The sequence below is a fragment of the Electrophorus electricus genome, chromosome 17, assembly GCF_013358815.1.
Source record: "Electrophorus electricus isolate fEleEle1 chromosome 17, fEleEle1.pri, whole genome shotgun sequence".
In the NCBI taxonomy this organism is placed as follows: domain Eukaryota; kingdom Metazoa; phylum Chordata; class Actinopteri; order Gymnotiformes; family Gymnotidae; genus Electrophorus; species Electrophorus electricus.
Window position 1 is genome coordinate 3,777,675 of NC_049551.1, and position 22,019 is coordinate 3,799,693.

Sequence of the window (22,019 nt, forward strand, 5' to 3'; positions counted from 1 at the left end):
AATTGAGACATAGTTTACAGGTCATCCTCATGATGTCTGAAGTTGCCATTTGTATTGTGTGAAGATGAACAAACATACTCAGTACAATTAAACTTGCGTGACACTTTCATCCAACACAACTTACAATTAGGAGTGAGTACAACTTGAGCAATTGAGGGTTAAGGCCCTTGCTCAGGGGCCCAACAGTGGCAACATGGTAGTGTGGCTTGAACCATACATGGTAGGGGCTTGAACCAGCAACCTTCTGACTACTAGTCAAGTACCTTAACCACTGAATGTCTACAGCTAAAGAAGACTGCTCCTACAGTGCTCTAGGCTAGATGGTGAGTCTAGTTTGGGAGCAGGCAGTCTTGGAACACCAGGTCGAGTTCAAAATACAAATTAATTAGCTAGTGCTTTAGGGGTCGACTTCTTTGACTTAGTGTTGAGCTGCCAGAAATGTCATGAATCTTTTGGGACCTAAACAATCTCCCTGTCTCAGCCAGCATGGGTTCTGCTCTGCTCCTCCTCAACCACTGTGATGCTGTGGTTTCTTATATCTCAGCCCTGGGGACTGTGGACCCTGTTCTAGCTGGTCACCATAAAAAACGTTCTTCCTTGTTCAGATAATTCATTACTAAGATCTTGGCTCCACAGATTGTTATTCAATTATATGACTCCCAACTTGAATTTGGCACTTAAAATATAAGTGCCATATTCAAGAAAGCTTATGATATCTACCCTAACATCATCGTAGTGATATACAACTACAGATGAACTAAACATGTTTGTCTACTTAAATCCCAGTACTGACAGCGATCTGATTTGTAAACCTTTTACAAATTCCTTATCTGAAACTTTATTTGCAGTTAGCTTTAGCATGTTTGGGAAATGTGCCATACCAATACAATATATTACTATTAGCACTCAGCAGTTATTTATTGCTCTTTTCATAAATACATTATCAGCCATAATGTAAGTACTGGGAATGAAAAATGCTTAGCACGTTTGATTTTATCAGTGCTTTAATTTGCTGGAGTTTTTAGTATAATGTTCCATATGCTTAAAATATGTACCGGGAGTTTATTCTCCGCCCTGACTCACAGGGCCTATTAAGAATTTAGCATACACATTTATTATTCATTGTGGGTGTTGTTGACAGTTTAACACTTATGAATTGCTCTGTCAATTTTAGGAACAGTTCGTGTAAGGAGTTGGAGGGGAAGTCTGCTGTATCGCTGCAAACTTAAGATGCATGTTTTACTTTCATCACAATGCACCAAATAAATGTTAGACGTTATCATAATGTATCCAGAAGAGTAGAGTGGAAACTGCAGACTTTGACAACCCGCCTCACACCGCCACTTTAACGGGGACCTCTCTCATGCGCGCACGCACAGCACGTTCACCGGGGACCTCGGCTCCGCCCACTACTCTCACCGGAAGTTTGGATTTTGTTGTTACACTGGAAGAAAATGGCTGCTGTGAGTTTTTTTCATTGAAGGCACTGGAAGAACATTTTTTCCTTGTTGCTTTGCAATTTAAAACTGCGGATATGCATCTCGTCCGGCAAGTCCGCTCTTCTGTTTGTCGTAGCGGTCGCTTACTGCGTCTGTACCGCCGCTCGTCGTGCTCTGTTAACTTTTGCAGAATTCTTGAAAGCCAGATGGCTAAGCTAAGCTAAGCTAAGCTAAGCTAGCAGCTAGTAGTGGAGGTTGTAGCCATGGTTAGCGCGTCGAGCAGTGAAGTTAGCTAGCTTGGTACACTGAGGTTGTGAGATTGGTGTCCCTTCTAAATATCGTTTTACAGCATTAACTCACAACGGTCAGGTGTCTTGTCATCTTTTAACGAACAGCTAAAGGTGTGCATCTGTAAGTTGGCCACACTGCTAGCCAGTTGATGGCAAAATGTCCAGTGCCTAGCTAAGTGGCTAACTAGCTATTCTAATGAGCATCACTAAGTTTGCTTTACCGTTTTTTTTTAATGTCATCTATGTCTCATACGATGGCATGATAAAAACAATCGATTGAGCAGTAAATCCTGTGGAACATACATTTGTAAAGCCAAGATGCCTTTCTGACCTTAGGGTTTGAATGGACTGTCAATGGACGTGACAGTATTGGGGTAAGGACAGCATCGCCTCCTGTCACAGAGCAACTGGTGGTGGACCACAATGGTAAGTTTACGAGTTCTTCTTCCTTTCTTGAATGTACTTAGGTTTTTTGGTACCAATATTCTGTTTCATAATTTATGTATACTACTTGGTCCAATTCACATGAGAAGTCACTTTTACTCTCAAATTGGTATGAGGGAAGTCATGTGTATTTAGTATCTCCATTTGAAATTTTGGTCTCCTTTGCAGCAACAAGTCCTAGAATATGCATTGGATCGGGCTGAGGTATGGTTTAAGATGTTTTCATTAGAATGAGCCTATTAAATAATGTTTTCTCTCTTGAGTGCATATAGACTTCTATAGTCAGTGTTGTGTAATTGTTTTGGATTGTGACTTGTCATTTGCAAAGGCTTTGCCTTGTTTGGTTAGTTGAAACCAATGAGTGCAGTAGATGAAATTAATAATTGATGTTCTAAATTATGTAACCCCATCTGCGTCCAGTACATCGTTGAAAGTGCTCGTCAACGGCCAGCTAGGAGAAGGGTCTCTTCCAGCGGGAGAAAATCTTTATATCAGAAACTTTATGAATTGTACATTGAAGAGTGTGAAAAAGAGCCAGAGTTAAAGGTAATATTTACAAACCAAGTTTGTTTTCATAGTATTAATATTTCAAAGTTTTTTTTTCATTCCTTTCGGTATTTGTCATTTTGATTTTGACTTTATGATGTTTTGAAATAGAGACATTTGTGAGTGTTCCATATTGCTCAGTCAGTGATTAGTACTAGATTCTTGTGATTAGTACTAGATACTTGTGATTAGTACTAGACACTTGTGATTAGTACTAGATGCGCTGCAGTATTAATAATGTAGCTTCTCTTCCCACAGAAGCTTAGGAGAAATGTGAATCTACTGGAAAAGCTTGTCTCACAGGAGTCAGTCTCATACCTGGTGGTCAACCTGTACCCTGGAAATGAAGGATACTCACTGATGCTTAGAGGCAAAAATGGATCTGGTATGCTTTTAAAAAGGTTTTTTCTATTTATTTATTTAATGCTAGCTTTGCTACTTTCCTCAGCATTGTGACATTATTGTTGTTTATATTATGTCTAATATAGACCCAGACATTAGACATGCAGTACAGCTGCAGAGAAAGCTTTGGTATATTTCTGTCTGTTGTTAGATTCGGAGACAATTCGTCTTCCGTATGAGGAAGGAGAACTGCTGGACTACTTGGACGCAGAGGAGCTGCCACCCATCCTGGTGGACCTTCTAGAAAAATCACAAGTAAACAGTAGTGCTTAAGACAATGCAGTGATTTGCATTCAAATTATTTGGACATTCACACTGATATTCACATATCTAAAGACTTATTTGAACATGTATGTTACCATCTCATTTTCATTGTTCTTGATTTTGGTTCTTAATCTCTAGTTCCAGACAGAAATTTGCAGGGTTTTGGTTGGTTCTGCCATTTCAACCGGCAACAATGCCAAAAAAAGTGTGGCAAAAAACCTGTATTTCCTGTGCATTCTAGGCCACCAATTCCTAACTGAGGCTCAGTGTCAGGAACATTAGGGTTTCTGATTGGTTGCTTTCTTTTTAGATGTTCTACTTGTAATTTATATGTATTCAGTGTTGCCCAAAACTCTTTTTCTAGGTGAACATATTCCACTGTGGCTGCGTCATCGCAGAGGTCCGAGATTACCGACAGTCAGGGAATGCTAAGATGCCCTCTTACCAGAGCCGTCATGTACTGCTGAGACCCACTATGCAGGTGTGCAGTAGGGTCTACTGCTTTGGCCCTCTGAGGACAGTCAGGCTGGTCAATGTCTTGGCATGTGTGTTTTCAAAATTACGTGCAGGTTTATAAAATGCCTTATAATCAGCGCTGATTGGGAAATCATGTCTTCCCTGGGTATGTGAATCTGTACTTTTGGTTGTGGTAACTGTGTGTGCACTCTTTCTGAATTCTGAGATCTTCTTTACTTTACCACAGACATTAATCTGTGATGTCCATGCTATGACAAACGATCACCACAAGTGGACACAGGTAAAACCACTGCTGTTAGCATACATACTGAAAGCAGAACTTAACAAGTCAGTTTTGCTGGTCTTAGTAAAGTAAGGGTTAGGTTTGGGATTAAATAATTCTCTTTTGCAAAAGTTCCTGTGGTTATCACACTTTTAGGCTTATGGATGTGTCACATGTAGGTACAGGAATAAACCCAGGTCAGCTTTGCTTTACCATAGAACAGAAGTAGATGGGAGTGCTTTCGTGTGCATGTCTGTGTGCGCGTCTGTCTGTCTGTGTGTGTGTGTGTGTGTGTGTGTGTGTGTGTAGGATGACAAATTGCAGTTGGAGAGCCAGTTGATCCTGGCCACAGCAGAGCCTCTGTGCCTGGACCCGTCTGTCTCTGTGACCTGCACCGCCAACCGGCTGCTCTACAACAAACAGAAGATGAACACGCACTCTATGAAACGGTAACTGATGCTCTCCTTCTGCTATTGCTGGTTAAGGGAGGTGTGTGGTTTGTGGGGGTGTGTGTTTGCTTGCGAGCTGTGGGTGATTGGGCAGACCCTTTGTGTTCAGAGAATCTGGCAGGAATGTTTCATCTAAATGTGTGCGTATGGTATGCAGAAAATTTTACATTAGATTCATTTACACAGGCCGTGGCATCTAGGTGCTAAACAGACCATGGAGTATATTTTATATGTACCTTGCCCCGTATGGGTTCACCAATCAAATTGTTTAAATTGTGGTTAGTAACAGTGAAAAGAGCATCAGGGAAGGAGATGGATGGCTCAGTGTGTTTGTACTGTGGTTTTGTAACTCAGTAGAGCCAATGGAGAGAATGAGCCCTGTGTTTGTTTCTCAGCCTGTTTTTGCCATGTGAACTGCTGTGTGCTGAGAATGTAGTGGGATGACATTTAGTCTGCTTCTTTGCACTGGCTAAAGGGCAGCATCATGAGGGTGGTGTTTTTTTTCCCAAAAAGCAGCTTAGGCTGAAATAAGTGTTTTGTATTCCCTTTTGATTTTACAGCATTATGTGATTGTGCTTTGTGAGCGGTCATTTTGCAGCCTGTGTGGGGTGCAAGAGAGTGTGATGGTGCTGTTGTGTGGCTGCAGGTGTTTTAAGAGGTACTCACGGGCGGCGCTGAACCGACAGCAGGAATTAGCCCACCTGCCCACACCACCCCAGCTCAGACTGCTTGACTACCTGCACAAGAGGAAGGAGAGGAAACCTGCACCTTTCATCGACCTCAAGATCTCCAAAGCCGGAAACGTGAGGGGCAACTTTGCCCTGGCTCCATGCAGTCCTCACTGAATGTGCCTAGGCAACATGATGAATAAGACTAGAAATTAATCATTCATCTACCAAATTTAACTCAAAAGAGCAATAGGCTGTGTAAAGGTTTCGAGTAGTCTGCTTGTTTGGTTGCTGCGGGATACAGAGAGTGAGATGGGCTCACTTATTTGCATTTGTCTGCAGTGCGTGGACATGTGGAAGCAGAACAGCTGCCAGCTTACTGCCCCAGCAGAGATTGATGTAAGTCATTCTGATGCCGTCGTCCACCCGTGTCATCTGCTCTCCCTCTCATTCACAGCTGTGTGAGCGCACTTCTGGTTAGATAAGCGGAGCGACTGCCTGTGCTAGGAAGGCTCCATTTAGCGCTTCACCAGATTCTTTCTATAGGGGGTTACATTTTCTTTCAATCCTTATGTATAAACGTAGCCATTGTTTGCATTCGGCTCCAGGTGGTGCAGTTGCTCCGTTGCCTTTAAAACTTTATACCTTCCACGAAGCCTTATGTAAAGGTGATGTGGTGTACCTGAACAGATCTGTCTTCGCCATGTTACTGGAGGTCAGTGGTGTGGTTGCTGTTCCTGTTCAGGTAGAGAAGTATGCTGTGGTGGAGAAGTCGATCAAACTGGAGGATTCTCAGCCTACGCAGGTTTGGCCTGCCCAGGTAAGGACTTGGCTGGTACTACTTTTAGAGTACCATTCATGTCTTTCCCAAAATCAGTCCGTCTCGTGTTTAAGCGTCCACGTAGGTTTAGCTGATGGCGGTCCTTTGGGTGGTGGTGGTCTCCCTCTTCGCGCAGGATGTAAAAGATGACTACATTTTTGAGTGTGAAGTGGGTGGCCAGCCTCAGAGGACGAAGGTCACCATCTTCCAGTCTATGGGAGACCCGCTGGTGTACGGAAAAATCTACAGTGCCAAAGACCCCAAAGCAGACGAGGACTTCTCAGAGCTGCACCTCATTCACCCGCCGTGAGAACCTACACGCTGCCTTCTTAGAATGATTAAGATTTTGTTTCATATTAATGGAGCGATAGATACCAGTGTCAGTATATATAACGTATATGCCTTAGATTTGGCACTTTCTCTAAGATTATCAACACGTTCACACCTCCCTGTTATATTTCATTGTTGGCAGGTTCCTCATTGGTTCAAAAGTAGATGCAGACCGGTGAGTTCTCAAGCTGTAATTTGTGCTTTGTTTATATCATGTGCCATCACATGGCATTGTGTTGTTACTGTATTTGTGTCATGTAATTTCATGTTTCTTAGCATGCTTATTTCATGATAGGACCATTGAACAGCTTTGAAAATTTGGATGATGACTAAAACAGCAGTGATTGGGCCATAATCAAATAGCAGTTACCAGGTGGTAGTAATAAATGTGTGTAATACAGAGGGTGGACAGGGTCAGGATGCTTTATCATGATTGCTGTGTTGTGTGTGGATGTGCATCTGAAATGTGAGTGCTGTCTATGGATCACATTCTCCTGTGTGTGTTAGGTTTTTGGCTCAGTATAAGGCCGTTTACGAGACAGATGTGAAGTGTGAGGTGAAGATGTTGCACAACACCAGCAGTGTGGGAGCACAGTGCCAGCTTTCTCCTGCCAGAGAGATTGAGGTGAGGAGCCTGAATCTGTGCACCAGAGCTTCCCAACTCAACACAGATAGCCATCGAGCCTTTACTAAGGGTGTGTTGGAGCAGGGGGAACTTTACTTCGCATGGTACGATGGGCAAGGGGAGTCCAGCATTGAGGAACTGTTTTAGGTGATAATAGGGGAGGGTTGCAACCGCTCAAGACCAAATGGGAATCACAGAGATAGTCGCACTTACCACTTGTCCGTTGAATTTCTATAAAACAGGAAAAGCAGTGGAAGGTAGAAATGTACCAGGCTGAAAAACCACGTGGTGAAAGTTTTCTCTGTTTTGCACCTCTTTTGCCTTGTCTCACCTGTGTGTTTGCCATGGGGTTGATTGTTCTGATCCGTGTGCTTGAAGGTGGACGGATTCTCGTCAGTGCAGTCCTCCGTGTTGGGCAAGGGTGTGAAACACAAACCTCCCCCCATCAAACTGTCCTTGGGCTCGGGCTCCTCAGGTAGACAGCTGCCCTCAACATGCCCTCACAGCACAACATGCATCCAGGATGGAGGTTAAAACATACTTCAAGATGGAAAAAACAAAACAAAACAAAAAGAATCACTAAAGAGTTGTAGGCTGATGTGTTGTTATTGCTTTGTTATTGGCAGTCATTTAGCGTCAAAAGAACATAGAGCCCAGTGGTTTGTTCCTTTACATGTACTACTGATGTTTTTCCTGTATACCCGTGGTGTTCCAGGAAACCCCTACAGTACACAAGCCCCCAGTGGGCATCTAAAGTGTCCGACCCCTCCGCCCAGCAAGGGTCAGGGTCTGTCGCGGAAGCACTCGGTGGAGCTGAGTCAGGTCGGCCTGCTGTCCCCCGCGGCGCTCTCCCCTATGCAGAGTGAGTGTCTTGCGCATCTGCTACACCTTGCTTCGTTCTGTAAAGCTCTGATTATAAGAAGAACTTGGACTTAAACTCCAGTAAAGTGTCAAACTCCAGTCATGGACGGCCACAGTACTGCAAAACGTTTAATTTCTCAAATGTTCCCACCACCATCTGTCATCTGTATTTGTTTTGTTTGTTGCTCAAACTGCAAAAACTGCTTTATCACATTTCAAGCACTTTTCCTATATTTCCACGACACAACAGCACGACACAACAGCAGTTTAAATCTTGAAATTTGGTAGTTAAACTTGTTCCTTAGACTTGAGTGTGTTTGTGAATTTCGCCCATCCTGTTTCGCCCATCCTGTATCTCCTCATCCTGCCCTCTCAGGATCAGGAACACCCAAGCCATCCACGCCCACCCCGACCAACACGCCCTGTTCCACGCCACACCCGTTGGACACTCAGAGCGCCACGCCTTCGGGGACACCCACCCCTCAGGACCCAGCTGTGCCACAGCAGCCGACGCTACTCGCCCCCTTCGCCCCGCAGCAGCAGATGGCACTGCCTGTCATGACCATCCCACTGCCCACGTCCATCAGCACAGGCACCACCTCCTCCCAGGTCATGACTAACCCGGCCGGGCTCAACTTTATCAACGTGGTGGGCCCCGTCTGGTATGCAGCTCCTCTCTGTTGTTCTCATGCTCCGCCCCCCTCCGGCTCTCTTAAGGGTTTGAACGGAAGGCAGCCAAACGCACTTCATTTTGATCTTGATCGTGTTTTTAATTCGTCTGTTTTGTGTGTGTTTTGTGTGTGTGGCACACAGCAGTCCACAGACACTAATGACTGGCTCGAACCCCATGCTGGGCTGCAGTGCTAGTGCACTGGCGCCTGGGTTCAACCTGAGGATCCCGCCCCCTGGAGGCCTGATGTCCAGCACCCTGCCTACCATGCAGCCTGCGGCTCCTGCAGGTACCTCTGTGCTGGTGGTCGGAGAATTCTAGTCGTGGCCCAGATCCCAGTAATGCATGGCACTGCGTGTTCTGTTCCCTCACCTCCTGTGCTCTCCTGTTCCGCAGGCAGTCCTTTTGGCCTGAACAATCCCCAAAGCTTGGGACCGCTCAACCTTCTGCAGGTGAGGAAGGCAGTAGGGCAGGGTTATTACACACAGCAGAATGACAGAGTGATGGTGGGGTAGGTAGTGAGGGGCTTCACCCTATGTTCTCTCGCTTCGTTTCCCTGGCTCAGATCCCCACTACGCCCCTGATCTTTAACTCCCTGCCACAGCAGCAGTTGTCCCAGTTCTCTCCGCAGCAGCAGAGCAGCCAATCGGCCACCTCCAGCCCCCAGCAGCAGGGGGAGTCGGTGAGTTTCACAACAGTTACCCCGAAGGACACCAGGAAATCTTTTCTTTAGTCGGGGATTGTCATGCACTTTACAGTACGTTTACACGTGTGGTATTTGGCTGACACTTATCCAGAGAGACTTACATATTTATCGGTATGACAGTGTGTGTGCACTTTGGGAAATTAATCCATGATCTGGATGTTACTAGCACCATGCATCGCCCGCTCTACCAGCTCAGCTACTGGTGCTATGTACTGAGAATCCTGTGGAAAACAACTGATGGTTTGAAAGTGTATTACTGTTAAAATAGGAGAGACTTCAGAAAAACAAGGTTGAATCCATTCTTGGTACTGGTGCAGAGTAAAACACTTAATTGAAAGGTTCTCTATGGTAAGCATGCAGTGCTTACATTTACATTTACAGCATATGGCAGAACCGCTTATCCAGAGCGACTTACGAAAGTGCTTTACTCATAGAATACATCCTAGCCAGTGCAGCAGGTTAGAGTCCAGTATACCAATGAACTAGAATACTGTAGAAATACAGGAATCAATGCGGATGCCTAAAAGTACAAAACACACATAAGCTCTATTACTCTACTAGTCATTAATTGGGAAAGTGTCTCTCTGAGCAGACGGAGCAGGGCCTGACTGCCGAGCAGGGGCTAGCCACGCAGCAGACAGCTGTCATCAACCTCACCGGGGTGGGGGGGTTCATGTCTCCACAAACAGCAGGTGCGTGTGTACACACGTGAAAACACCCCCACACACCTGCAACTAGTACTCCATTATCTCCCTCCACGATCTACATAAATCTACATTCAAATGTCTCTAACTGGTACTAACACAAACAGTAGACATACTAATAATCTGCCCATAATTTGTAGCATAGGCCACTGACCCGGCGAGGACGATTGTGTTTCCATTTTGATTCTGTGGGTTGGTTGGTTGTTTGATTTACACGAGGTGGACACCACTACCACTCTACTCCATTCTGTTTCCTTCCTTCCCGACCTCCTCTGTGTCCCTCCCACCCCCCCACCCCCCTGCTGTCCTCTTCCTCCTCGTCCCGGCCCTGGCCTTGGCCGGACTGGGCGTGGCAGTGCTGTCCCAGCTGGGTTGTGGTCTGGAGGGCTCTGGGTCCAGCCTGCCGTCCCCGAGACTCCCGCAGCAGCACCAGCCACAGATCCAAGTAATGCAGCAACTATGACCTCACCCACCCATAGACATCTAAATATCAGACTGCCAGATGCACCTCACGTCCCCCCGACCACACGGCCCGGCGCCAGGACCGACTGTCTGGCCTTGTGCAGAACAGTAGCTAAACTGGAGGCCTTGCCCTGTCTGTAGTGCCAGCTCTGGCACTGTAGTCTTGTATGGGAAAGTTCATATTTGGCAGGTTAGCTATAGCTGAAGAAAAAGAAAAAACAAAAACAGGCCTACTGCTACTGTAGTCTGTCTACTGCGCTGTTTCAGCATATGAAACATTCATTTTCCACTACCAAAATGTCTGGCACTTTTTTTTTTATTTATTTTTTTTTAGCTTTTTGCTTTTAAGGATTCTAAGGTCTCTCCAAAACAAAGGCAGGTGTCTTGTATGTAAGATGTCTATGTGTCCAGTGCTAAGATGAAATGCCTTATACCAAAAAGCTGCAGCATCTGATACTGTCATTCACAAAGGCAGCTCTAATAACATCTCCGTAGCTGCCCTCTGGATTTTGAATTTCATAGATGAACTAACTGAGCTTTGCTGAGGATTTTCTTGCCATACCTGAGTTTTGGCTTTTGCCTGTCCAAGCCTTTTTTTTTTTTTTTTTTTTTTTTTTTTAAGAGGCTTTCTGTAACATTCACTTGGCTCATGGCACCCGTTTTAAATATCAACTGCTCACAAGACATATATAAATATAAAAATATAAATATAAATATAAATATATACCCAGTAGTAGATTTGTTTCCTGAATGTTTTTTTTCCCTGATGTAATGGGGGATTGTGTGGTCACTTGCATGGGGAGCTAGGATTCCTTTATTCCTCCTACCCATCACTCCACACTCCTTATTCTGTATTACTGAACTGTCCGACTCCTTTCCTGGACCCACACCCGGTCACAACTTCAGCACAGGGCCACCTATGACAGGAGTTGAGGTTGGTGTCTTACAATACACATAAAAGCAGCATGGCAGGGTTGAGTGACTGTGCACACACGCACGCGTGTGGGCGTGCATTTCACAGAGGGAGCTGATTAAATGCTGATTTGCGCTGTTGGGCAGTTGAGCGGTTGATATTTACTGGTGCTGCTTGACTGTTCCTCCTCTTCCTCATGTGCCCTTCATCTCCCTGTCCCACCGCCACCAGCCTCCCTGACCTTCTTCCTCTGCCTTGTTCAGCTTTTGCTAACTCACCGGTCATATTCACTAATGAACTCTGTGTAAATGTGTCTCCTCTCACAGCCACTGGGCCTCAGCAAAACACTTCTACTTCACAAGTGCTCAGATAATGATGGGATGGGACGTAACTATTCAAAGCGGGTGAATGTTAAAGTTTACAGTCAGTATAATTTAGATTAATAAGCAATATTAAAAATGAAATATAGCTGATTTTAATGGTGTAAAAATACATAGTGGGTCCTTTTTGAAGCTGATGCTTTGCCAGTGGTAAAATGGACCTCAAAACCACTGCCTGGATTAAACTCTAAATTTTTCCATAAGTGGAAGAGATGGCAAGCTGTGAGAGGAGACTTTAAAGACTGCAGCGTCACAGATGCCAACTTGATATGTGTCTCTCTCTCCTGTGTGCAGTTGCAATTCTTGCAACACCAAATGCAGCAGCAGCAGCAAATGGCTATGGCTGCGGCGGGGGCGGGGCCGGGGGCAGCGCTGCCACGGCAACATTCCGCCAATCAAGCAAGAAGTAAGAGGAAACGCAGCACGCCCCAGCCCCTCCCCAAATCATGACTACCGGCCCCGCCCACACATCCAGGACCCGCCCATCATGAAGACGGTGTGCTTGGTCAGCGTTTTTCCTGACTGTGACGATGACAACCATGGAATTATTTTCCTTTTGTTTTTCCCTGAGTTTTGTAGCTGAGGACATGGTATATATCTACTTGACTTCAGGCCAAATGAGTACATAATTTTGAACAAGGATTTTTAGAGCTTGGTACATTTATTTAAGATCATATTTTTTTAAACAAACAAACAAAAAAAAGATATGAGACAGTTGTTTTAGGGATCTCCAAGGCATGCTTTCATTTTCTCCTTCCTAACATTTCCGTGGGATCCTTCTGGCCCAAGACTGGAGCCTTTCCAGAGGCTGTCTTACACAGCCTGCAGCGAATCCTACGGATGATCCTGGAACTCCTGTTGGTCAACTAGGTGGTTGCTAAAGAAACTTTCTACGGCTGGCTGTTGGAGTGATGGGCCTTATACTCCCAGCATGCAATTACATGTGCAGTTTTTGTACGGCACATTTTAAAATTGGCATTTTGTTGTACTGAAGGGGTAGCCTATGTATATTCTTATGGGGAAAAGTCAGGAACAGGGGTGTGGATCACATTTCTGAACACTGAGGCAGACGTTTTGTAAATGGTCTTTGTCAGCAGTTTTATTGTGATAAAAGAAAATATATATTGACAGTGAAAAATACAACTTTTAGATAAAATGTGTCTTCCCCCATTCATTTTGACATCTCGGTGCTCTGGATGACTTTGTCAATGAGTTTGCTGATTTCGCGATTGCGTGTTACAGCTCGGCTTATGCAGTCCTGAAGCTTCTCTGCTGATAAGGAAATGCCTCCTAAAACCAAAACAAACCTTGTGACCTTGTGTCACAAATATGAGACGTATCTATGAGACCCAAACAACAGATTACTCACTACAGCCTACACTATACACGGCGATTACGTTTAACCTAAGTGAACCCCTCACCCGGTTTGTGGAGAGCGCAGAGCTGATCGTCCTCGTCTGTGACTGCAGTGAGTAATGCCCTGCACAAGCTTTCCTCTTCTGCTGTAGGGTCCACTATAATCACTGTGCTGCAGAAGGACAACAAACCGCTGGTTCAGACTTCGCCTTCTACTGATCTGACGAGCAGTTCTACAGTTTCTTCTACAATTGGTTAGGGTTGTGGCTTGGCTCATGAAGGTTGGTAATAGATTCTTAAAGAAGCTTCAGTGCGTCAGGTGTACTGTTAATGTCAAGTATGCATACACTACATCCTCGCAATGCAGTCCCACGTGTATACGTCACATTTGTTCTGCACAATCTTTTAAAGTGATGTATGAAGCTACAGAGCAAAAGGAGAAATATGTACACTGCCATGTACAACCTCTCTGGATTGGTTGACGAATAGGAATATTTTAAGCAATATTTAAAATAAGCCCTTCAATTATGAAGAATGCAGCGGCATTCACTTACTCATCAAATACTGCGAAAGACGAGGCGACCGGGTGGCAGCGGATTTGCAGGTGTCTCTTGTGCTGCAGCTCCACCTCTGCTAAATCTGTCTCCTTGTTAATTGTGACTTTGGGAAGTTGGGCTGGAAGGAGGACATCAAAATGCATGATCAGTGACGTGTCAAGAGGTCATGCGTATTGATGTTTAAAACACAAACGCTGCTTACCATTCTTTAACGCTGCTAGTAAGGTTATGATGCACGCGTCAAGTAAGTTTCCGTCATAGTCCAAACACATGATGTCACAGTACAGGACCCAGCACAACTGAAGTACACAGATATCCATACAGTTATCTCCTTACGGAGATTACGCCTTTAATTAGTCTTTTAGATTAAGTAAATATTTAGCGATCTACCTTTGACTTCTCAATGCACAAGTCTTCTTTCTTTATAATGTTAGAGCTGAAATTAGAGAAAAGGCCATTTAATGTTTTCATTCTTTCAAATCCAGAATGCGGAATATACAGGCCAAAGAACTGGCCAATTACAGGCCTTGTATTCACACCTTTTGCCTGGCCTGCTCACATTCATATTTGTAAATGTCATCAGTGTAAAAAGACCTTTTCCTGAAATGACCTGTATGCATATATTTACTAAAACATACTTGTGCACATGACAAACAAGACATACGTACGAGTCATTTCGTCATTGAAACGGTGAAAGGAATAACATGCAAAAAGGGTAAAAGATGGGAACGATTGCTGTGGGTGGCGTTTCCATACAGAGAGATGAGGACCGGGATGTGGACGCTACTCTGCTCGCTGCATTTATGTAAATCAACAAAAATTATAAAAGATGCCCACACAGATCGATCTCATTCTTTAGAACTCCCTCGATTTAGTCCATAAAGAGCTCAGTAGTTAGTTGACAGTCTAAATGAGGTGTGTTAATCCACCAAAATGCCCCTTAAAACTTTTGTGCAGGATCCTTGGCATTAAGAGTGGTAGACCACATGTCTACAAGGTCCAGCACTCTCACTAATTCAGTAAGTGAACAGGGGTGCAGTAACGCCCTCCTGGAGAGAGCGATGTCCCTCACCTGTCGATGACATCAGCGATGAACTGGCTGGCTGTCTGCGCCTGTTCTCCGGGAGGACCAGGTCGGAATCTGGAGGAGCAGAGTGGAGGCAGGTCCACATTCGGAACTGAAACACAGGAAGGGCAAATCAAAACTTCAGTCACTGTCACAGTACTTTTGATAATTATTGATACATACTTACCAATATATCCTTTATCTGGAGCATCGCTAGATGGCAAGGCTAATTCCTGTCAAAACATGTTAACTCAGCAACAGGAAAAACCGAACTTGGATCAACATCGGGGCTATATTCAAAGTGCAGGATGCTTACTGCTTTTATGCCACAGATGACCGTTGTGTTTCCAATTTTCACCAATGCTGAGCCCTCAGCTGTGTTTATTGAACCTACATATAAAGCACACGTTTAAAGTCGTTATACTCAATGTACCTCAGCACCTTGAAAATAATACTTCATTCTTGAGACGGATTATCATCATGATAATTATACACCTCTTTAGAAACTGAATACCATACATCTTTCTAAACCAAGTGCACACCTCAAAAAGCAACTTGTTGCTCACCAATATTTAATGTTGTAGGTCTGAATTCTCCCAGTTCCCTCCCATCTGGTCGGCAGTTTTCTTTCTGCGTGTGGGTTCGTTTATGATACCACAAAAGATGCAGTTATCAGAAACTACAGCAATATACTTATCCACCTAGTAGCTTACTTCAATGGACAAATACCATTCCTAATACCATTTACAGTAATAAGCCAACTTACCAAAAAGCTTCTGTGATATTCCAATGGCTCTGCTGTCCTGACAAAACAAGTCACATTAGTTGATAACTCTCATTTCAGCACTCCGGGTCAGCTCAAGTGAAGCCAAATTATTAAAATATTGAATGTTGTTAGTTAGCGGGGCCGGCCAGCTAGCTAGGTGAATAACTAGTTGGCTTAGGTGTTATGGCCATAGTTATATTTCCGCCGTCCGCATCAAAAGATGCCACATAATCGTGTCAGTAATGAGTTAAATAAAGGATGTTCGTGAGCTGTGTAACTGCCTATGTACGTAAATAATATACATGCTGTTTCTGTCGCACTTACTTGAAACCAGCCGCCATGATGCACTAAAGAAACCACGTGGGAAAATGGTAACGACGCTATGGAGGCTTGTGCGTCTCCCGTCCATCAGAGGGCGCTGTGGAGACACGCACGTCTCCCGTCCAGCTGAGGGCGCTGTGGAGACACCCACGTCTCCCGTCCAACAGAGGGCGCTGTGGAGACACCCACGTCTCCCGTCCAACAGAGGGCGCTGTGGAGACACCCACGTCTCCGGTCCATCAGAGGGCGCTGTGGAGACACGCACGTCTCCCGTCCAGCTGAGGGCGCTGTGGAGACACCCACGTCTCCCGTCCAACAGAGGGCGCTGTGGAGACACCCACGTCTCCCGTCCAGCAGAGGGCGCTGTGGAGACACCCACGTTGCTTCGTTGTGATGATGTGGTGTGCTAGTGTCTAGTTCCGCGTAGGTGTTTCTTAGGTGAGTGGAAGTAAACTTTAACAATGACGGATTCCCTGTACCTTCCGTAGCTCAGCGTCACGCTCGCTCTCTTAGTCCCTGCGGTTTTTTTGTAATTAAAAATAAAAGCTCCTTTGATGCCATGTGCCAGTAAGCCGGTGTTTGTGCTTCGTGCGCTGGCTGAGGAGCTGGAGGATGGACGTGTGTCTGTGTGCCGTGCTCCAGGCTCTGCTCGTCCTGGCTGTGCTCGCCTTGGCTTTGGTAAGCGCGACGTTTTCACCTGGACGGATCGAGACATGTAACACACCGTTACAGGGGTTTGCTTTATTATTTCTTTAGGTTGTTTTGATTGCCCATGTTAGCGCCGGTATGGTGAACCAGACAAGCCGCGATCAGGAGAGATACTTCCTTACCCCTGGGGGGGAGAAGAACCCTTTCCCCAGTCTGTCTGACCCCCATTCCCGGGAACTGTCTGTAGTAGTGCCCTCCTACAACGAGGAGTTCCGATGTAAGCTGTTTAAACTACTAACCTTCTGGCTAAGTGCTAAGATTATTAGTAATTGATAAAGAACCTTTTGTATGACGACACATTTACTTTAGCAGATATTTTATTGTGATACTGGTATAGAAGGATTATAATAGGGTTTTTTGTCGTGCTCCTACCCCCAGTGCCGGTTATGATGGAAGAAGCCATGGCGTACTTGGAGAAAAGACAGGTACATTATTCATCCAGCAGAACCAAAATAATGAAGTGCAATACTTCTGTTCATGGAGACATTTGCTAGCTGAGTGACTTAATATCTGACCTGCTATACCAGTTATAATGCGTGGATAGCTGCAGTATACGATGTTCTCCACAAGATGGAGACCTTTTCAATCATATAAGTGAATTAAATCAGAGCGATTCAAAACAATGTCACAACAGTGGAATGCACGCTTCACTGACTGGCGTTGAATTAGGTAAAGTTAGTTAATGGCATTGTTGATAGTGGTTAGGTTAGTTAATGGTGTTGTTGATTGTGCTTAGGTTAGTTAATGGTGTTGTTGATTGTGGTTAGGTTAGTTAAAGTTTCGATGAGATTCTTTAAGCAGGTTAAACACTAAACATTGTTTTATCCTCAAGTACTGCAGTTTGTCAACTGAATTAGTGATTAGAGAATCAAGAGTGGTTTAATTGTCATATGTTTGCAGAATACAGGGCATTTATAAATACAGTGGAATTCTTATACTACAGCAGTATACTAATAACCTATAAAGAAAAGATATAAAATTACAAGGTTAAATATTGAAATACAGGGAGAGGGGAGGTATTGCACATACAATAAGGGAATTGCACAAAATACGATGGACAACAAGTAATAATAAATGCAGAAATTGCATGAAACAAAACAGGTGGTTGGCAGTGAGTAAGGAGGTATATGGCAGTAATAGCATTATGGTGTGGCCAGGTATAATATTTATGTGCAGAATAATACTGTAGGAGAGACTGTGTAAGGGGTAGTACAGTATACAGTAAATGATTGAATAATCTAGTGTAGTGCTGCAATATAATTAGAGCGATCTGACTGCAAATCTGTGCAGAAGGAGAACCCATCATTCACCTATGAAGTCATAATAGTTGATGATGGCAGCAGAGACAGAACCACAGAGGTATGATCACTTTGTCACTTCACTCTGTCATTTCTCACTTTCAGACACATTCTGTCGAACGTATTCAGCTGCATGGGACTTTAATCAGGGGCACTTCAAGTTTATTCATTGATGATTTTGCTTTTCCGTTTTTGTCTCATTTGCACGTGGGCAAATCTGAATTCTGAAGAAATGTAGTATTTAATTAAAAATGTGTGCCGACACATTAGTGTCTATTTACTGAGTCGATCATTCTGTCTTGGTTTACTGTGGCGGTGCGTCATCAGTTTACACATGCGTTGGTTTATGCATTCCCAGGTTGCCTTGGGGTACACCAAGAAGTATGGGGCAGACAAAGTGAGAGTACTTACACTAGTAAAGAATCGTGGGAAAGGGGCTGCTGTCCACATGGTGAGTCCTCACCCTGTGTGCCCCATCTAATGCCCGACATACGCTGCTGATGATGTTATTTTTTATAAAAATGTTAACTTGAGCACGTCAAAGAATCAGAATAAAGTTAAACACTGGTTTGCTCATGAGTTTGTATTTGTTTACGGTAGCAGTAACACATTTAAGAATGTGTTCTCACTGTAAACAAAAGGAAGTGGTCTCGAGTGTGTTGGTTTTCTAAAGCCAAAAGCCAATCACTGACAGGATCTTAATTGAATTCCTGATTCAACAGTTCAGAACATTTATTACAGAGCTCCACTTCATCGGTGCTTTTGACATCCCCACACTGCCTTGCCTTTGCTGTGTGCATTTCCTCAGCACATGCACCTGATGCAGTGCTCTCTGTGCTGGCGGTAGGAGGATTGTCATCCTGGAAACTGTTTCTATTGCGTTCCTCTCCTCAGGGCACCCTGAGCTCTCGAGGCCGTCTCGTCCTGATGGCGGACGCGGACGGAGCCACAAAGTTTGCTGACATTGAGAAGGTGGAGGCCGGCCTGCGGAACCTCAGTCCGAAGCCGGTGGGGCATTATTCTCTTCGCCCATAACAGATGCCAATGCGCTGCGTCTTTCCCAAGCACATGGGGCTTGGAGGCATGCAGCTGTAAATTCCGCTCTGCATAGCGGTGTGATGTTGTACCACCAGGGAGTATATCGAGTGACAATGTATTAAAGCCAAAAGGCCGTAAGCACCTGTAAGCTTATCCTGCCTGCTCTTCAGCAGTAAATAGATATATTTTGAGTCTGCATTCGTGTGTGTGTGTGTGTGTGTGTGTGTGTGTGTGTGTGTGTGTGTGTGTGTGTGTGTGTGTGTGTGTGCGCGTGCGTGCACGCATATAGGAGAACATGGCTATCTCCTGTGGATCCAGGGCTCACCTGGAAAAAGAATCGGTGGCTCAGGTATTTAGAGATTGTAAACAAGTAAATCTAGAATAAACCTAGAATTCATTTTACATGCTTCTAAGTGCTCTTAGCTAGTGAACACAAACCCATTAATGAAGAATATTGCATACGGTTATCAGCTGGTGTGAAAGCCAAGCTTGGAATGATCTGTCACTGAGTAGACTGACCGTGAAGGTTTTGTTCCTTCCTGTAACCCATTCCAGAGGTCCCTGTTCCGTACCTTCCTGATGTACGGCTTCCACTTCCTGGTGTGGTTCTTCTGTGTGAAAGGGATCAAGGACACTCAGTGTGGCTTCAAGCTGTTCACACGTGAGGCAGCGCTGCGAACCTTCAGCAGTCTGCACGTGGAGCGCTGGTGAGCAGAGCACAGCGTGGGCCACCGCCGCGGCTCAGAGCTCCTGGCACACGCTTCGGGAGTGGGTTTGCTGATGGGGATGGACATGGTGGATGGGATGAAAGCAAGTGTGATTTTTTGTTTTTCACAAATGTGAATTGGTGGGACGTGCTTTCAAAGGTTTGAGGCTGCTCTGGGATGGGTCTTTATTCCCTGGGGCCACAGTCAGGAGTGAGCAACAAAGCAGAGGCTACAGCATGGAAATAATTTCACTCAAGGACGCTTTTACTTGTAGAAGCTTCTCTAAATGAACCAAACGCCAGTGACATAAAAACAGCATCTTTCCTCTGTTTTGGTTTTTATTTTTTTTATTTTTGTTTCTATTTATTGGGGGGGGGGGGGGTAACAGTAGGCTTACCCCTACTGTTTTGGCACGTCATTATTTTCATTCTTTATTCATTTTTCGTCCTTGGGTGCTGAATATCCTAGCGATGACGGCTACATGAAACTGTGCCTGGCTTTTACTGGTGCGTCGTAAAGTCTTGTTCTCCCGCTTTTACTGATGCGTCGGGGTAAAGTCTTGTTCTCCCGCTTTTACTGATGCGTCGGGGTAAAGTCTTGTTCTCCTGCTTTTTGCAGGGCTTTTGATGTGGAGCTCCTCTACGTAGCCCAGCGTTTGAAGATACCTGTAGCAGAAGTGGCAGTCAACTGGACGGAGATTGAAGGCAAGAGCCATTGTAGTAGACTGTTTCACAGTCGGTTATTATTACAGTATTGAAATGATCAACTTAGTGTTTGATATATTGAAAATTGAAAGAGGTAATGCTGCTTACATGTTTTGAAATGTTCCTTTTTGTGTAATTTGTTCAAGTTTAGCTTTTTCTTGGGTTATTCTTGCTTTTGAAGTAGTTCGTGCCCACTGTGTCTTCCTAGGGTCAAAGTTGGTGCCATTCTGGAGTTGGCTGCAGATGGGCAAAGATCTAGTGTTCATTAGACTCCGTTATATCACCGGTGCCTGGAGACTGGAGCCCCTGAGAAAAACCCAGTAGCCCTTCCTTCTGCAGCCATGTGGATGTGCATGAGTGTGCCGTTCCCATGAACATAATGTGCTGCCACAAATGACAGACTGGCCAGGGCTACCACACTTTGTGTCCAACTACGTACGAACTGTAATCTTTTATTGTCATGATTTTGGTGAACCGTAAACGTTTTACTTTTCTTGTGGTTTCTGAGCAACATATAGAGTTTTTGATTTAAACAGCCCTGAACATGGTCGGCCAAATAAAAGAGTATAACAATCAGTATAACAAAGTGTTTTATTATGAGACATTTAGAACGTTAATATTACTGTTTGAGAAAATGAACAGTTTAGATAATGTAGAAATATGAACCAAGCTGCTCACAGGTTAACAGGTAGGCTGGAGCCAAGAAAACAAAAATACACTGGCTACCTAATTTGTTGAGGCATTCCTGTAAACCTCCATGTAAGTACAGCATTTATTTAAACAAGGATCTTCACACCCCAGACATTCAGTCAATAAAATACACAATAACAGCATGACACAGGTGTCATATATCACTGAGTTGCACCATGGGGATAATCCTGTTTATCCCCCTCATCTCTCTCTCTCTCTCTCTCTCTCTCTCTCTCTCTCTTACAGGCTTCCTAAGAGACAGGGACCATCATTAAACACTTTTTTTTTTTAATATATAAAAACAAAGGTCTACATACACCTAAATGTAAGCTGCCCATTTTTCTATGAACCGGCTTATACCGTTCTTTTGGAAAGTGCTGATTTATGTGTGCAGTGTTAACGTTGGATGTCATACGGCAACCTTGATTGATGGATTTACCGTGACCGTCGTGTATCATTTTTCCGTGCTTCTGTATTGGAAACGAGTGCAGCCTGCCAAATGCATGTGATCAAAGAGGTCGCTGCATATGCACGCTGTCATTATTGGGAGTATTGTTACGTTCCCCTGCAGTTGCTGTAAACTGTGAAAATGTCAAACTTCCAGACTCTCTGTCGCCATCCAGGCTTGCGTCATTAACGAGACTGGCCACTGCGCGCAGAAAATCGACACGTATCCTTCCGCAATGAAGCGCGTTCCCGAAATAGACCTATCGATAAAAAACTTTTGGCACGCAGCCAAACTGTCACTACATGTGCTGCGACCACTTTATACGCATCCAGTGGTACACATGAAATTGCAAAGGATAGCCTATGAATAAGGTTGTTTTCTTTTTGAAGCGCTCAGACTTCGTTGCATTCTTTTACCTGTGTTTTCTTGAATGAACACAGGTTTGTAAATACTGCAATAAAACTACAACACGACACTGTTAAAATGACAAGGTCGCGTGAAGGCTATTTGCAACATCGTTATTCTGCAACATTCAATGCTGTCCCACACAGTCTCACCGACCCGTGCAATTACACTACCCTTTGCAATCTGAGCCGACTGGCAGGTGTAGGCTGTCAAGCTCAGCCATCTCTAATTTTGTGGCCTTTC

At 44.5% G+C, this 22,019-nt stretch overlaps 3 protein-coding genes across 8 annotated transcripts; 2 read left to right on the top strand and 1 right to left on the bottom strand.

The window, feature by feature from the left end:
- Nucleotides 1-2,064: 2,064 nt before the first annotated feature.
- supt20 (SPT20 homolog, SAGA complex component) lies at nucleotides 2,065-12,660 on the top strand. Of its 5 annotated transcripts, none has more exons than XM_027001582.2 (23): nucleotides 2,065-2,155; nucleotides 2,342-2,377; nucleotides 2,594-2,719; nucleotides 2,978-3,104; nucleotides 3,273-3,376; nucleotides 3,750-3,866; nucleotides 4,089-4,142; nucleotides 4,434-4,573; nucleotides 5,220-5,376; nucleotides 5,584-5,640; nucleotides 5,987-6,061; nucleotides 6,198-6,367; nucleotides 6,534-6,566; nucleotides 6,899-7,016; nucleotides 7,395-7,491; nucleotides 7,732-7,878; nucleotides 8,254-8,539; nucleotides 8,691-8,836; nucleotides 8,944-8,999; nucleotides 9,113-9,229; nucleotides 9,846-9,945; nucleotides 10,314-10,402; nucleotides 12,007-12,660. In XM_027001582.2, the coding sequence occupies exons 1-23, from the start codon at nucleotides 2,153-2,155 to the stop codon at nucleotides 12,160-12,162; spliced, it is 2,511 nt and encodes an 836-aa protein (XP_026857383.2). In that variant the 5' UTR covers nucleotides 2,065-2,152; the 3' UTR covers nucleotides 12,163-12,660. The 5 variants fall into 5 exon arrangements, with proteins under 5 accessions (XP_026857383.2, XP_035391554.1, XP_035391555.1 ...); XM_035535661.1 differs by having other exon boundaries at nucleotides 8,694-8,836; XM_035535662.1 differs by having other exon boundaries at nucleotides 2,981-3,104.
- A 124-nt stretch (nucleotides 12,661-12,784) lies between these two features.
- On the bottom strand, nucleotides 12,785-15,845 carry exosc8 (exosome component 8). Its single transcript, XM_027001586.2, has 11 exons — nucleotides 15,782-15,845; nucleotides 15,458-15,494; nucleotides 15,258-15,321; nucleotides 15,008-15,081; nucleotides 14,879-14,924; nucleotides 14,698-14,803; nucleotides 14,016-14,061; nucleotides 13,828-13,924; nucleotides 13,623-13,743; nucleotides 13,134-13,240; nucleotides 12,785-13,002 (listed from the first exon to the last, which is right to left on the bottom strand). The coding sequence occupies exons 1-11, from the start codon at nucleotides 15,796-15,798 to the stop codon at nucleotides 12,884-12,886; spliced, it is 834 nt and encodes a 277-aa protein (XP_026857387.1). The 5' UTR covers nucleotides 15,799-15,845; the 3' UTR covers nucleotides 12,785-12,883.
- A 317-nt stretch (nucleotides 15,846-16,162) lies between these two features.
- On the top strand, nucleotides 16,163-20,809 carry alg5 (ALG5 dolichyl-phosphate beta-glucosyltransferase). 2 transcript variants are annotated; one of them, XM_027001539.2, is made up of 10 exons: nucleotides 16,163-16,456; nucleotides 16,535-16,703; nucleotides 16,865-16,911; nucleotides 17,768-17,845; nucleotides 18,143-18,235; nucleotides 18,679-18,792; nucleotides 19,112-19,171; nucleotides 19,378-19,529; nucleotides 20,148-20,233; nucleotides 20,442-20,809. In XM_027001539.2, the coding sequence occupies exons 1-10, from the start codon at nucleotides 16,391-16,393 to the stop codon at nucleotides 20,555-20,557; spliced, it is 981 nt and encodes a 326-aa protein (XP_026857340.2). In that variant the 5' UTR covers nucleotides 16,163-16,390; the 3' UTR covers nucleotides 20,558-20,809. The 2 variants fall into 2 exon arrangements, with proteins under 2 accessions (XP_026857340.2, XP_026857341.2); XM_027001540.2 differs by having other exon boundaries at nucleotides 17,777-17,845.
- Nucleotides 20,810-22,019: the final 1,210 nt, after the last annotated feature.

Coding starts and splice junctions, on each gene's coding strand:
- alg5 (XM_027001539.2), top strand. CDS start 16,391: ATGGACGTGTGTCTGTGTGCCGTGCTCCAGGCTCTGCTCGTCCTGGCT. Junction 16,457..16,534: donor CTGTGCTCGCCTTGGCTTTG/GTAAGCGCGACG, acceptor TTATTTCTTTAG/GTTGTTTTGATTGCCCATGT. Junction 17,846..18,142: donor GCAGAGACAGAACCACAGAG/GTATGATCACTT, acceptor ATGCATTCCCAG/GTTGCCTTGGGGTACACCAA.
- exosc8 (XM_027001586.2), bottom strand. Junction 14,925..15,007: donor TCATCTGTGGCATAAAAGCA/GTAAGCATCCTG, acceptor ATGTTTTGACAG/GAATTAGCCTTGCCATCTAG. Junction 13,744..13,827: donor ACTAGCAGCGTTAAAGAATG/GTAAGCAGCGTT, acceptor TCCTCCTTCCAG/CCCAACTTCCCAAAGTCACA.
- supt20 (XM_027001582.2), top strand. Junction 7,017..7,394: donor CTCCTGCCAGAGAGATTGAG/GTGAGGAGCCTG, acceptor GTGTGCTTGAAG/GTGGACGGATTCTCGTCAGT. Junction 8,540..8,690: donor AACGTGGTGGGCCCCGTCTG/GTATGCAGCTCC, acceptor TGTGGCACACAG/CAGTCCACAGACACTAATGA.